Here is a 14,935-nt window from a genome sequence, read left to right as displayed (position 1 = left end):
AGGGAAGGAGCACTGTTAGACTTTTTGAATGTAAAATGTGGTGGAATAATTAGCGGACGCCATGTCACATTTGGAGAGCCCCTGATGTGCCTAAACAGTGGAAGCCCCCCCACAATTGAACCACACCCTTCAAGGATTTTATCCAGGAGGAGCATAGTGTGCATTTGAACCCACAGGTCTCATACAGAATTTGATAACATTAGGTTTTGTTGTACAATATTTTGATCACCCATTATTGCATTTTAAAGCAATGTTGCGGCAACCAATAAAAGTAATTTTGGCGTTTTGTTTTTTTCTCATTACGCTGTTTACGAATCGGATTCTTTTTATTTACAGGTAGATCGGGCGGTTTGGAAAGCGACAATACCAAATATGTGTAGGGGTTTTTTTTAATTGTTTTATTTTGAATGAGGGTCATTTAAACTCTTAATTTTTGTTAAACTTTATTTCTACTTTTCACTTGCTTCAGTAGTCTCCATGGGAGCTGAAGCCCTGCAGTGTGTAGCTAAAATGATCACCTGATATGAGCGCTGGCCTCTGGGTGGTGTGTTCATAGCTATCCCGCAATGACAACCACAGGGGGGAGGGTGACCTGCAAATCCCAGGTTGTGATGCCAACCCATGAGCGGTGACCCATGGTCATGTGACAAGTGCACCAATGGGTGGGGTTTGGATGCGCTTCCGGCGTGATCATGTTAAAAGCCACTGTCAGAGATTTATAGCGGCATTTAACATGTTAACAGTCACAGGTGGATCGCGATTCCACCTGTGGCTGCTAAGGGCAACTGACATATGTTGGTAAAATTGCGGGCTCATCGCCGGAGCTCGCAGTAAACAGCTGGAGACAACGTCCTTGGACGTACCTATACATCCAAGGTCGTAAAGGGGTTAATAACGGGCTTTCGGATTAGGTTATACAAGCTAAAGCGACTAGAGGCTTGATTTCATTATTGTACAAATTTTTGCTAGCCAATATTGTAGGGTATCTTTTGGTTTTGATTAGGTCTCGATGGGAAAGAGATTTAGGGCACATTTCTGCGGAATAATGGAAAAGTAATTTGGAATCCCCTAGAAAGGTGCCTATGAATATGCTGCAGGGAAGTTCCAATTTATTCTAAAATTATGCTAATGATGAACCTTAGATTTGGTGACCAATATCCAAGATGTAGTGAAGAGTGGGCAGATTTGGTCCACATGCTCTGGTCTTGTCCCAGACTTAAGGAATTATGGAACAGCATAGGTAGGATGGCAAGTGAGGCATATAACATTCAACTAACTGCCTATAAATGCCTAGTGGTCCAGTGCCCAAATACTACTATTCTAATGGAAAAAATGTTTACTTTAATAGGGGAGTCATAGCCAAATTTGGAAAGCAGTGGGGAAGGCTGTATTAGATGGCCAACAGTAGTATCTGAAGCCCTTGCTAGGGCTTTAAGTTTGTTCTTGGATAAGTCTTTTACTGTCAGAGAGACAACTTCTCTATACTTTGCAATAATAAGGACCAATGTTTCTGTGCTAAACACAGGTGGGGGGGTTGTTGGGGTTGGAAAAACCATGTTCGGCTAAGGGGTTGTTTTCATTTATATTCAAGATCTAACGTTAATGCTTTTTTCATCTGCTGTTTGCTGCTGTGTTTTATGTTTTGTAATTACCAATGTATTAATGTGATCTAGTACTTCCTACATCATGTTTATACCGCAATAAAATCATTTTTTGATTATAAAAAATGTGGAGCCCTAAAATCAATCCTTACAAGTCTGTACTGGCCTTAAAAGTGATTTATAGAGGCGTAATCACACATTTAGGTCAGAGGATTTTCTTTTTTTTTTGTACCCACTAAAATCTTGTTTGCTTTTGCAGCTGCTGCTTGACATTGAGCACTGCTGCTCAGCTTACCTGTAACCAGAATACCCAAATCCTTTTGTTCTGGTGTCTCCAGTATATGCCCATTTATTGTGTATGCAGATTTACATTTGTGTATATACATAACCTTTTGATGACTGTATGATGGTTTATATATCAGGTTATGCATTTTGTTTTTATTTTTCAAAATGTTTGTCTAAAGGAAGAAATGTTGTCTTATCCCATAATTATGAATCATGTGATTGGTGACCAATGTTTTATATCTTTGCTTGCTAGGACAAAGATTTGAAGCAATATATGGATGACTGTGGGAACATTATGAGCATACACAATGTTAAGGTACATGAAACACCTGAATTGTTAATCTGAAATGACTATGATTAAAGTACGCTTTAGACTTTGGCCACAACACAGGTCATGCATGCAAAGATGGCTCTGTGCAGCTTCTCCATTGCTGTATAATGCAGGTGAATAGGGTCACATTGCAGCCCCATCCCCTTGGTCCTGTGACAAGTCCAAAAAATCCAACTAATTCCAACTTTTAAGACTTCACTTGACATGTTATGCTCTAGATTGCAATGCAACTCCATTCACTTGCATTATGCGGGCGGCAATGTAGCAGCTGTGTGTTGCTCTCTAAACAAAGTTTCTTTCTCTGGTAGATGTCAGCCATGTTCTAGTTGCACAAGACCTTTAATGATTTCATGAATTTTGGAAATTTTCCTGCCCTTTAAGCAACCATTTCATATCTCAATAATGGAATAATCCGTCTTTACTGAAGACTGATTTTATATCTTTACCCATGAAAAATGAGTCCAGGAGGTGAAAGAAGCAGAAATCTCTAAAAAGATATGACAGTTTCCATTTTCATGGCTGTTGATTTATGGAAGGGAGGACGGTTACTCATTAGGCTCTGCAATGCAGGAATGAAAAGCCGATATATGTTTTTTGTTTCCCAATAGATTTTCTTGTACCAGATTTTAAGAGGTTTAGCGTATTGTCACAAAAGAAAAGTTCTTCATCGGGACTTAAAGCCACAGAATCTCCTCATCAATGAAAAGGGGGAACTGAAGTTAGCAGATTTCGGTAAGTTGGTTGCATTGCTCTTAATTGCTTTAGTCATTGAAACAAGACACTGCTATATGCCCACTGTCAAGTAGACCATTCTTCCATTTCCCCTCCAGTCAGATGTATGTTGCTATATATTGAGTTTTCTGACCCTAATATTGATTTTTGCTGAGTCATGAGGTTGGTATTAATCTCTTATGTCCCTGAACTACATTACTCCTTTTGTTCTGTTTTCCGTCTGTCTTGTGCTTTTTACTTCTAACTCTCTCATAAAACCTTTATTATATAGTGCTAGCTCTGTCCAGGCATTGTTACAGGTCTGCTGCTTCTGTGACTCCGTGTTTGAGGCCTCCCTACTGACGTCAGCTTCATTAATAGCCTTGAAACCCTGAAGAGAAACTGTTTTTATCTGTGCATGACTTGAAATGCTTTCCATGGCATAAGCAGAAAAAGGAAATTCTCTTCAGCACATCATGCCTAATAAGCTGACGTCACTCGCGATACCCCATCCACCAAAACAGCAGAAAGAAACCACAGTGGTGGGTATATCAGTGGAAGATAGAAAATCCTGTGTAGCGCTGTAAATATGCAGGCAGAGCACGTACATTCAACACATCTGCTTAGCACCTGACAAAAATATAATGTCCGGGAACGCCTCTAGTGTGGAACTTCTGCTGTCATTTTTCCACTTAATATGCATGGAATTAAAAGTAGTAATATGCCGACAGGAGGAAGTGACCATACACCAGGTACAGCTTTCTGTCTGATGTGGGGATTATTTTTTTCTAGCTCCAGAAAGGATTTTTAATATTGGATTTCTTTTTCAATTAGATTGCACTGGCTGGCCCTTACTTAACTCCTGATTCAGTTTAGAGATTTGTTTTTCTTTGTCCTTTTCCTTAAGTCCAGCCATTATCTGAACATCTGTGAAGGAAGATGCTTAAGATGCTCATTTGAATATATTCTTTACTGAACCGTAAGCAAGAGCAAACTTCCACGCAAGCGTCATTTTAACATACATTGATGCTGGGGGGTTGTTACTGTCTAAACAATGACTCTGAAATGGACTGTGATCACACACATTATTGCAGATGATTGACTCTAACATGGATCATTTTAAATTGTGGACAAAAAGCTTTGGTTACATAACACTAATGACAGTTGTTGAAAATGATTTGCTGAAATGAAGCGTTTGCTACTCTCGGTTGTCCTCTGCTCTAAGAGAAGTGAACGTCATTGGAAAAGGGCAGCCTGTTTACTACACAATGTCGAATACAGTGCAAATGCTGTCTTTCCCCCTAGAAATAGTAAAGGTCGAAAAATTAAAGTGGCATTTGATTTTTAACATATGTTGTAAACAAACATGGTTTCTCAACTTAGAAGAAGTTTTACCGATTTGGACTTAGAAATGTTCTGACATTTTTGGGATATATCCCAACATGGTTGAAAACAGACAATGTCCCTCAGTTTGCAACAGAAATCATTGGTGGGGATTTAACTTTTTTATTTTAACAACTAATATCTGTTTTAAGAGCCAGAAAGGCAAGGAAAATACCTTGACTCAAAACAGATAACACAACCTTTAAGGGCTATTCCCATTTAATTCAATCCTATGATAGATGAGACTCCGACCTTTACCTGCCGTTAGTGATCAATATGTGTTAGACAATGACAACGCAGAAGTACAGTATTCTGTAATGATACCTCGTGATTATGGGTAGGAATATTATTTCCTGCCATATTAACTTTATTTTTTTCTTCCCATTAACATAAAGGTTTGGCAAGAGCAAAGTCTGTCCCAACAAAAACCTACTCAAATGAGGTGGTTACGTTATGGTACAGGCCTCCTGACGTCCTCCTTGGGTCTTCTGAATATTCAACACAAATTGACATGTGGTAAGTATGGCCATGCATTTCTATTGTCATAAATGAATCCTTTCACTGGCTAGGATTTCTGGACAACTGTAAACATGCAGAAATAAAAACTTTACTTGGAGTATAAATATATTAATTGCACCCCCTCCTCTCTATAATTTATATAGGAAAAAGAGGAAAATGCGGCTTTGCCTCAAAGTATAAAACTTTGTATAATATGCATGACGATCATATTTTTGAAGCTAAAAATCCTTTCCAAGCAGAAGCAAAGATATACACCACCTAAAAAATATTTGTGCAAAGTTCACACTGGTGCCTTTTTGAATATACTAAAATACATACAGTCATCATAATGGAAGAGTGTAAAAATCTCAATGAATCTAAATGGTAGTAACATTTGTCTCTCAGCATAGAAAGTATCTTAATGGGAATCTGACATTAAGGGTGTGTGCAGATTTTTCCGCTCGGATTTGCTGCGGTTTCTAAACCGCAAAAAGAATTGACATGTCAATTCTTTCTGCGGATTCCGCTGCTGTTTACAATCTCCTCCATTGTAGAGGTGATAAACCGCAGGTAAAACCGCAGGTCTTTTGACCTGCAGATTTACCTGCGGATTTTACAAAATCCACGCGGCCAAATCCGCAGTGTGTGCATGTACCCTCAGATTGAACATTCCTCGTTTCCCCAAAACATACAGGGGTTGGACAAAATAATGGAAACACCTAACATTTTGGCATCATAATCTTCGAACATGTTATAAACATGCAAACTGTTACATATGGTAATGTTTTGTAGTTGATTATTTGTGTTATGTAATATGTGTATGTAAATTAACTGTTTGTTTTGCAAAATTGTAAGAACATTGATGAAAACCTGATACCAATGGCAGACCTCTCGGATATTCAAAGAGGCCAAATTGTTGGTGCTCGTATAGCAGGCGCTAATGTAACAGAAAGTGCCCGAATGCTTGGCGTGTCAAGAGTTACTGCCTCCAAAGTAATGACTGCGTTTGAAATAGAAGGAAAAACGTCCGCAGCAAAGCACAGGCCCAGCGAAAGTTGAAGTTGACGGAGATAGACCGTCGGACTCTAAAGCGAATTGTGAGAGAGGATCGCAAGACCACGGCTCCGAAAATCACTGCTGAGCTCAATGAACACCAACAGAACCCAGTTTCCATGAAAACTGTTTGTCGGGAGCCCCACAAATCTGGATTCCATGGAAGAGCTGCAATTAGAAAACCGCTGCTCTCAATGACAAATGTTTCCAATCGTTTAGACTGTTGTAGAAACCTCCAGAATAGGTCCCTCGAGCAGTGGAAACGTGATATTCTCAGACGAATCATCGTTTACCCTATTTCCGACCTCCGGCAGAGTGTACGTTTGGAGACAGCCGAAAGAAGCATTCCATCCAGACTGCCTTCTCCCAACCGTAAAACATGGCGGAGGTTCTGTGATGATCTGGGGTGCTATTTCGTGGAGATCCGCCGGGCCAATGATATCCCTTCATGGAAAAATGAACAGCCGAGATTATTTAGGCATTTTGGGCGACCAAGTGCGTCCTATGGTTCAAGCACTGTTCCTGGAGGGGAACGCCATTTTTCAGGATGATAATGCACCAATTCATACAGCTAGAATCGTTAAAGCATGGCACGAGTAACACTGTAATAAAGTTGAGCATCTCATCTGGCCCCCACAATCCCCAGACCTCAACATTATTGAGCATTTATGGCCGATTTTAGAGATTCAAGTTAGATGTCGATTTCTGCCGCCATCGTCGCTCAAAGGACTGGAGGGTGTTTTAACTGAAGAATGGGCTACAATTCCTTTGGAAACAATTCACACCTTGTATGAATCCATATCTCGGAGAATTGAGGCTGCAATCGCCGCAAAAAGTGGACCTACACCATATTAAACTAACTTTTGTTGATGTTTCCAGGTGTTTCCATTATTTTGTCCAACCCCTGTATATCAGCAGGCGGGTCATTAAAAACCAAATACATTGACATTGTTACATCTTCTGTTTGTTGTATTTCCAAGAAATCTGCATTTTAATTCATATGCAAATAAACCATTAAGCTTTCTGGGCATGAAGGATCTTTCCTAGCCTTTCCTCCCAAAGTAGTTTCCCCACCAGTCACCAGTTTCTTTATCTTGATTGATGGCTCACTATCTGATTCCCTTGCCTGGTTCCTAGTGTCACACAGCTGGTAAGCAATCAATCAAGCTAAAGAGGCCATTAGGCTGGTCCTAGGGGGAGAAGGAACATTTGGCGCCAGAGTCTCTTGTGCTCTATCACACTAAAAGCACTTAGGTGCCTTATTTGCCTGTGGATTAAACGTTGATTTCTCTGGAAAGCAAGAACACATACAGTAGAAGATATTGAGATATTGATTTTAAGTTGGTGTCAAACGTGAGTTGATGTATAAATTAAAGGGGTATTCCCACGAACAAAGTTCATTTTAATCCATAGATCTTGGAATAATAATTTCCACAATTGGATGTGTTAAAAGAAAATGTTCCTGTATTGAGAAAATCTTATAAATGTCCCCTGCTGTGTACTGTGTAATGGCTGTGTCTGACCGTGCAGTAACATAGACTGATCATATAACATCCCCTAGGCAGGGGAGGAAGAAAGTCTACAGACATTACAGCAGGTAAACAGCTGATTCTTTGAAGTAAAACATTGCTTAAAAACAGGCAGTGAAATATTTTGGCTCACAGAGAGAATCAGCTGAGATCCCCTGCTGTCCTGTCTGTATACTCTTTTTCTTCCTCCCCTGCCCAGGAGATGTAGTATGATCAGACCATGTCCCTGTATGGTCAGACACAGCCATTACACAGTACACAGCAGGAGCACATTTATAAGATTATCTCAGCACAGGAACATTTTATGTTTTTTAACACATCCAATTGTGAAACCTATTTTTATTCCAAGATCTATTGATTTAAAATGTACTTATAAAACCTCTTTAATGTGCATCCATAAATGTTTATAGCAGTGATGTTTTTTTTCCGAAACCACAACATTTTTGCATCAATTTTTGAAAATCTGTTTCAACAAAAAAAAATACCACTGCTGCACACTTGGACATAGCTTAAAGGGATTCTCTCATATTAGTTAATGGATAAAATTGATAAGTGCTTAAATAAACAAGCAACTTTACAATGTACTTATTAAACATCCGCTCTGTTCACAAGTTCTTCCAGCTTGTTGCCAAAGTTAGGGCATCCTCCATGTGAGCAGTCTTTTAGACAAGGAGTGTGCACTTGTAAGCGGTTTTCTGTACGGCTAGTACGCAGCTTGCTGGGTCTCCCATGCTGCAGAAAAACTGTGCTGCTTGTCTGAACTGTCAATCTTCAGGAGGCCACAGCTCTCCTCCCCAGTGAGCAGGAAGCCGAGAGGCAGAGGAGCGCAGGAATAGTATAAAGGAACTGCTCCCAGTGTGGATGTGATAACCTGGCAAGTATGCTTTCTATTTAATAAGAGGAGCACGAACCTGAATGTTCATGTCTGACTCCCATAAGCTGAGTAAATGCTGAAGGGATGATACTAATGATGTGTGTTCTCTCACCCTGCTGTCACTAGCCGCTTTCCTCTACCCAAAGAACTGGAAAGGGAAACGCTAATAATGACCTTTCTACATTTGTTTATTTTTCAGTCAAGATGGGGTGCAGAGTGTACATTAATGAGAAAAAAATGAACTTTTTTGAATTTACCAAATGGCTGCAATGAAACAGAGTGAAAAATTTTAAGGGGTCTGAATACTTTCCGTACCCACTGTATATATTTTAGCTTTGCATGCATTGAAAACTAAATGTATTTGTTTTGTTTTTTCTTTACAAGGGGTGTCGGCTGTATATTTTTTGAAATGGCTTCAGGAAGACCACTTTTTCCAGGTTCCACCGTAGAAGATGAGCTTCACTTAATTTTCAGACTTCTAGGTAAATGTCCCCATTCTTACCTGAGGAGAAAGTGCATTGATTGTTTCTTGTTGGGCTGAATTTATCGTTCTCCTTCCCTCAGCTGTGCTCCTGTCACTTGGGAGTTGACTGCATTTTGTAGTTTCTTTTTTAACAAAGATAGTAGTGGTCTCTATTTCAAAGTCTGCGTTCCAGGATCACTCATCACTAAATAGGACTTTTTATCCAGGATGATATTTCCGTGATTGCTGAAAGATGATGGCAGGCCATATGCAGTCAGATACCCTCTACAGAAATAGACATTGTCTGCTTTGGCCATTTTTAGCTTTAAGAAGGTTATGCCATTGTAGTCTTCCCTATACAGCCCGTGTGGGGCTGTACCTTTTAATCTTTGTGGAAAGGATCATTTGAGCTTATGCTTATTTGATTTGGAGCTAAAAGTTGCTGAATATCAATTACAGTATTAAAACATGTATGGTTACCTAGAGTGCCATGTAGATTACTAGATATCACTCATTTATATGAAAATCCCTCAAAAGATGGGGCTCACTGAAACAGATAATAAAGCAACCTTTATTAAAAATATTTAAATAACCCAAGTACATACTACAATAGTGCACCAGTGCAATTCAATTCCCAGCACTGCCTCAGGAACCGACTAGGCTAAACACAAACATAAACCCCAAGCCTCCCATAAGTAATCTACAGTATAATCGCATACACTAAAAGTGTCAGCCTCGACGTGCTTCATTGTTGTTTAGGTAACAATTTATCAGGAGACCATGTACAAGATAAATTTTTCAAAAATTAGAGACTATAACCATATCTTTTTGTGGATTTCAACCCTCTTATAGAGGCCCCTTTACATTTAGCGATGCACCAGCGATCCCGACAACGATACGACCGGGTCAGGATCACTGGTGCATCGCTAAATGGTCGCTAGTGAGCTTCCACACAGGAAGATCTCACAGCGACGCAGCAGCGGTCGGGGGTCGCTCTTACCTTTCAGACGCAGAGATGAAGACGTCCTCCCGCCAGCGTCCAAGGCTCGCTCGTCGGCGCCAGCAGGACGACGAGAAATGGACCAGGCCGATCTCGCGTGATCAGCGATAGCCAGCGGGGGAGCGGTTCAGAGGTGAGTATCACATGTAGCGATATCGCTGCTGCGTCACAAAATCGATGACGCTTTAGCGATATCGCTGTGTGTAAAGCCCCCTTTAGTCTGTCCAGCGATCCAGACATAGGGCGTCCACTCTTGGATGGGGTAGGAGCACTGTGCCTTTGAGGGACAGATATAAATGTGTGGTCCATATGATGATATTATTAGGGTGCAGTTACAAATTGAGAAGGTGCAGTGGTGAAGGATTGCTCATGATCACTTCAGTGACACCTACATTAAATGTGTATCATCACGGCTAAATATTCAAATTGCATACACTATCTCTACATTAATCACCTGGTACATTACATATGGGTTTAAGAGAAGTGTAATTTGCCTAATATTGTGCATTCCATTCACCCCAGCAAACCCTAGGTTTCAATTTTCCAATAAAGAAACATTTTAAAGGACGGCAAGTGCAACTTTTTCTCTGGTTTCCTTGCTATGGGGTTTGTTTGTGTTTAGCCTAGTCAGTTCCTGAGGCAGTGCTGGGAATTGAATTACACTGATGCACTATTAGGGTATGTCCTTGGGTTCTTTAAATATTTTTAATAAAAGGTTAAGTTTTATTATCCCTTTAAGTGGGCCCCATGTAGATTACTAAAAGATTTCAGATTTTTATTTCAATAAATGTAACATCACACAATTCTCCAATTTTGACTTTAAAGGCATTCTCTATTAGACACCCTCATCTTAATCCATTCAGGACTTGACTTACATTTTTTATGTGATACTGGCACCACTGTTTCTAGTAGTAACATAATATTTTGTCATGCGCTGGCTGCAGCCGCTGAGTGTCTGTTTGTCAGCTGCCATTCATCAATATTCCATAAGAGCAGTCACCTGCTGTAATTACCTGGTACAAGTTGCAGTTGACGAGCAGCCATTAATTGGTTGCACAATGCTGTCAAGTCACCACTTAGAAACAATGGAACCGCACCACTGCAGGGGGTGAGTATACACCGTTTTTATTTTGGTCCTGAATTGAAGCTGGGCTTGTCCAGTAGTAGAACAAGCAATTATAAAAAGGAATGATTACTAGTAATGAGCGAGTATACTCCTTACTCGAGATTTCCCGAGCATGCTAGGGTGATCTCCAAGTATTTGGATGTGCTCGGAGATAGTTTTTGTCACTGTAGCTGCATGATTTGCGGCAGCTAGACAACCTGAATACATGAGGGGATTTCCTAACAAACAGGCATTCCTCACATGTATTCAGGCTGTCTAGCAGCCGCAAATCATGCAGCTATGGGGACAGAAACTACCGTATATACTCGAGTATAAGCCGACCCGAGTATAAGCCGACCCCCCTAATTTTGCCACAAAAAACTGGGAAAACTTAGACTCGAGTATAAGCCTAGGGTGGGAAATGCTCCATAGATTATTCCCCCATATGCTGCCCCCATAAGAAGCTCCATAGATTATTCCCCCATATACTGCCCCCATAAGAAGCTCCATAGATTGTTCCCCCATATGCTGCCCCCATTAGAAGCTCCATATTGTTCCCCCATATACTGCCCCCATTAGAAGCTCCATATTGTTCCCCCATATACTGCCCCATTAGAGGCTCCATATTGTTACCCCATATGCTGCCCCCATTAGAAGCTCCATATTGTTACCCCATATGCTGCCCCCATTAGAAGCTCCATATTGTTCCCCCATATGCTGCCCCCATTAGAAGCTCCATATTGTTCCCCCATATACTGCCCCCATTAGAAACTCCATATTGTTCCCCCATATGCTGCCCCCATTAGACGCTCCATATTGTACCCCCATATACTGCCCCCATTAGAAGCTCCATATTGTTCCCCCATATACTGCCCCCATTAGAAGCTCCTTAAGATTATTCCCCCATATGCTGCCGCTGCTGCAGCATGTAAAAATAAAAAAAATGACATACTCACCTCTCCGTCGCTGGGTGTCAGATTCTCACCTGTCCTGCGTCCATGGCTGCTCACCGCTATCTGCCACGTCATCAGTCAGTGACGTCCAGACTGCAGGGGGCGCGGCGCGCACTAATCACGTCACCGCGCCCTCTGCTGTCTCAAGTCACTGACCGATGACAGACAGCAGCAAGCAGCGATGGACACAGGACAGGTGAGTATCGCTATACTTACCCGTCCTGACGCTGTGTCTTGAGCCCCCAGCTTCTCCGCGCTCTCTCTTCCTGCCTTCAGCGGTCACGTGGTGCCGCTCATTAAAACTCATGATATGCGCATATTCATGAGTTTTAATGAGCGGCACCACGTGACCGCTGAAGGCAGGAAGAGAGAGCACGGGGAGAAGCTGGGGGCTCAAGACACAGCGTCAGGACGGGTAAGTATGACCTGACACCCCCGCCCCCCTCCCCCTCTGACCCCCCGGTGTATATGACTCGAATATAAGCCGAGAGGGGGACTTTCAGCCCAAAAAAACGGGCTGAAAATCTCGGCTTATATTCGAGTATATACGGTAAATCTCCGAGCACGCCAAAATACTCGGAGATCACCCGAGCATGCTCAGGAAATCTCGAGTAACGAGTATACTCGCTCATCACTAATGATTACATTTACTGTAGTTCTGTACTGTTAGCAGCTTGGCACAGCCAAATCAAGTGAATATAGCTATAATATGTGAGCTTCGGATAGATGAAGAAATCTACCAGGTATATCCATGAAGTGCTCACCCTGCCGATTTCCTCCTTCCCTATACTTTACACTGCAGCGCTGCTGTTTATGTTGGCTGTGGTGTGTACTAAGATTTTCCACTCTCTGCACTTTCATGCCTGGCGAGTGGATTTCTCCTGTAGCAAGGATAGAAAAATAACAGCAGTTCCATCTGAGGATACACCTAAATAAATGGGGAATGGTTAGTAATATCAACTTCCTGTTTGTGGCACATTAGTATATGGGTGGGGGGAAACTTTTCAAGATTGGTGAGGACCATGGCGGCCATTTTATAAAATGTGTTCAAAGTGCTGCCCATTGTGTTGGATTGTCAATGCAACCCTCTTCTCCCACTCTTGACACACTGATAGCAACACCACATAAGAAATGCTAGTCTAAGGGGATCAGATTCCTTGTAGGAATGCTCGGACCTGACACCTATAATGTGGTGGTGCACCATCTTGCTGGAAAAACTCAGGGAGCGTGCCATCTTCAGTGCATAAAGAGGGCAACACATCACCATGTAGCAATTTCAGATATCCAGGGGCATTGAGGTTTCCATTGATGAAGAATGGCCCCACTATCTTTGTACCCCATATACCACACTATTCCATCAATTATGGGTGTCAGGTCCGAGCATTCCTACATGAACAGTTTCCTGGATTGGTCGTCGTGGGCCAGTTGAATGGCCACCAAGGTCTCCTGATCTGCCCCCCTTAAGCTTTTATCTTTGGGGTCATCTGAAGGCAGTTGTCTATGCTGTGAAGATACGAGATATGCAGCATCTGAAACAACGGATAATGGAAGTCTGTGCTAGCATTTCTTCTGCGGTGTTGCTAACAGTGGGAGAAGAGAGTTGCATTGACAATCCAACACAATGGGCAGCACTTTGAACACATTTTCTAAGTGGTCATAAACTTGTAAATAACTAATGTAAGAATAAAGTTATGTTAAAACCAAGCACACCATTGTTTTTCTTGAGAAATTCTCAATAAGTTTGATGTGTCACATGACCCTCTTCCCATTGGGAAAAAATAAAGTTGGATTCAAAATGGCCTCCATGGTCACCACCCATCTTTCAAAGTTTCCTCCCTCCATATACTAATGTGCCACAAACAGGAAGTTATCACCAACCATTCCCATTTTATTTAGGTGTATCCATATAAATGGCCCACCCAGGTGTATCCATATAAATGGCCCACCCTGTATAAGTTATTGAGAGAATATTAATGGTCCCCTACTGTAAGGCTGTTACCATTCGGTCACCACTTGGTAAATGAGACAACAGCACTGGGTTAGCGCAAAAAGTGAGCTCTACTAAAGAGGCCGTGGGATGCAACAAGCCTGGAAAGTAGAGTCTGACATTTGCCAGAAAGTCGAGGCCTTTTTGGGGACGTTAGTGAGGGTCCTACACACTTTTTTGTAAATCTGTGTCTGTACACTCTATTATTAATTCCTTCTCTACATAAACTATGCTTTTTTTACATTTGCGTATTCTTACAGACCGTGAAAATCACTTACTTTAGGGAACATGGTAAATTAAAAATGCAAAGAATAATTGTGGAATTACACTTTTTTTTTTTTTTTGCAACTTAAAAGCGTTAGAAATATTGTATCCGCTTTGCTGTACATCACATGATTACATGAATTGTCATTCAAAAGTGCAGCTCTTCTAACAAAAAATAAGCCCCCATACGGCTATGGAGACTAAAAAGTAAACTTATGACTGACTCTTAGAAGAAGGGAATGAAAAAAAAAAAATGGAAATTGGCCAAGGCGGGAAGGGGTGAAATAAAAAGGGTGGCCCCAGAATATTGATAGCTGCTTTTTGAGTACAAACAGTGGTTCTATGGTATGGAGAAAAAAACACATTGAGGGCATGGCTGGGTACCCAGATGAGATGTAAGTATTGTAGAGTGTAGAGCAGATGGAAGAATCATTGAAGAGATTGCCATGCAGTAATATATTACCCTGTTATTTGGAGTTGGTGATGGCATGATCTGTTCCTCTGTCACATTAAAAGTCTGTTGCATATGAAGACACTTTTTTTTAGCTTTCAGAGTGATTAAGTCTGTGCAAAGGATGGAGATCCACATCAAGTACAGGAAGTATTGTTCTATTCAGTGCTTAGTTAAAATTTCTAAGAACTACGGTACTTGTTTCAGACCCCAACCATCTCCCTCATCATGTAGAGTGGCATGTGGAATACACTTTATCAACAAAGTTTAAGAGGCACTCTCATCAAAGCTTTTATTCTCTTAGTATATTGCAATCATCATATTATATAACAATGTGTACTTACAATTGCTCATTTTTCCCTTCTGCGCATCTAATTCTTCCCTTTTCTCTGCTGTGTGTAGAAACAGGCTTTCACATTGCTCTTGGGTGACCTTATGCCACTCCTG

The 14,935-nt window shown here is 41.2% G+C and overlaps 1 protein-coding gene across 3 annotated transcripts in view; it reads left to right on the top strand.

The window, feature by feature from the left end:
- The window catches only part of CDK17 (cyclin dependent kinase 17), a 273,841-nt gene that overhangs the window by 242,826 nt on the left and 16,080 nt on the right, over window positions 1–14,935 (top strand). For all 3 annotated transcript variants that reach the window (XM_073556929.1, XM_073556930.1, XM_073556931.1), the window contains 4 exons: window positions 2,140–2,202; window positions 2,826–2,949; window positions 4,707–4,827; window positions 8,650–8,747. In XM_073556929.1, the coding sequence (XP_073413030.1) occupies window positions 2,140–2,202; window positions 2,826–2,949; window positions 4,707–4,827; window positions 8,650–8,747 (406 nt within the window). The remainder of the gene's footprint in view (window positions 1–2,139; window positions 2,203–2,825; window positions 2,950–4,706; window positions 4,828–8,649; window positions 8,748–14,935) is intronic.

This window comes from Dendrobates tinctorius, unplaced genomic scaffold (assembly GCF_039654945.1).
Source record: "Dendrobates tinctorius isolate UK_male_01 unplaced genomic scaffold, ASM3965494v1 ptg000241l, whole genome shotgun sequence".
In the NCBI taxonomy this organism is placed as follows: domain Eukaryota; kingdom Metazoa; phylum Chordata; class Amphibia; order Anura; family Dendrobatidae; genus Dendrobates; species Dendrobates tinctorius.
This window is presented reverse-complemented; position numbering and strand designations above follow the sequence as displayed.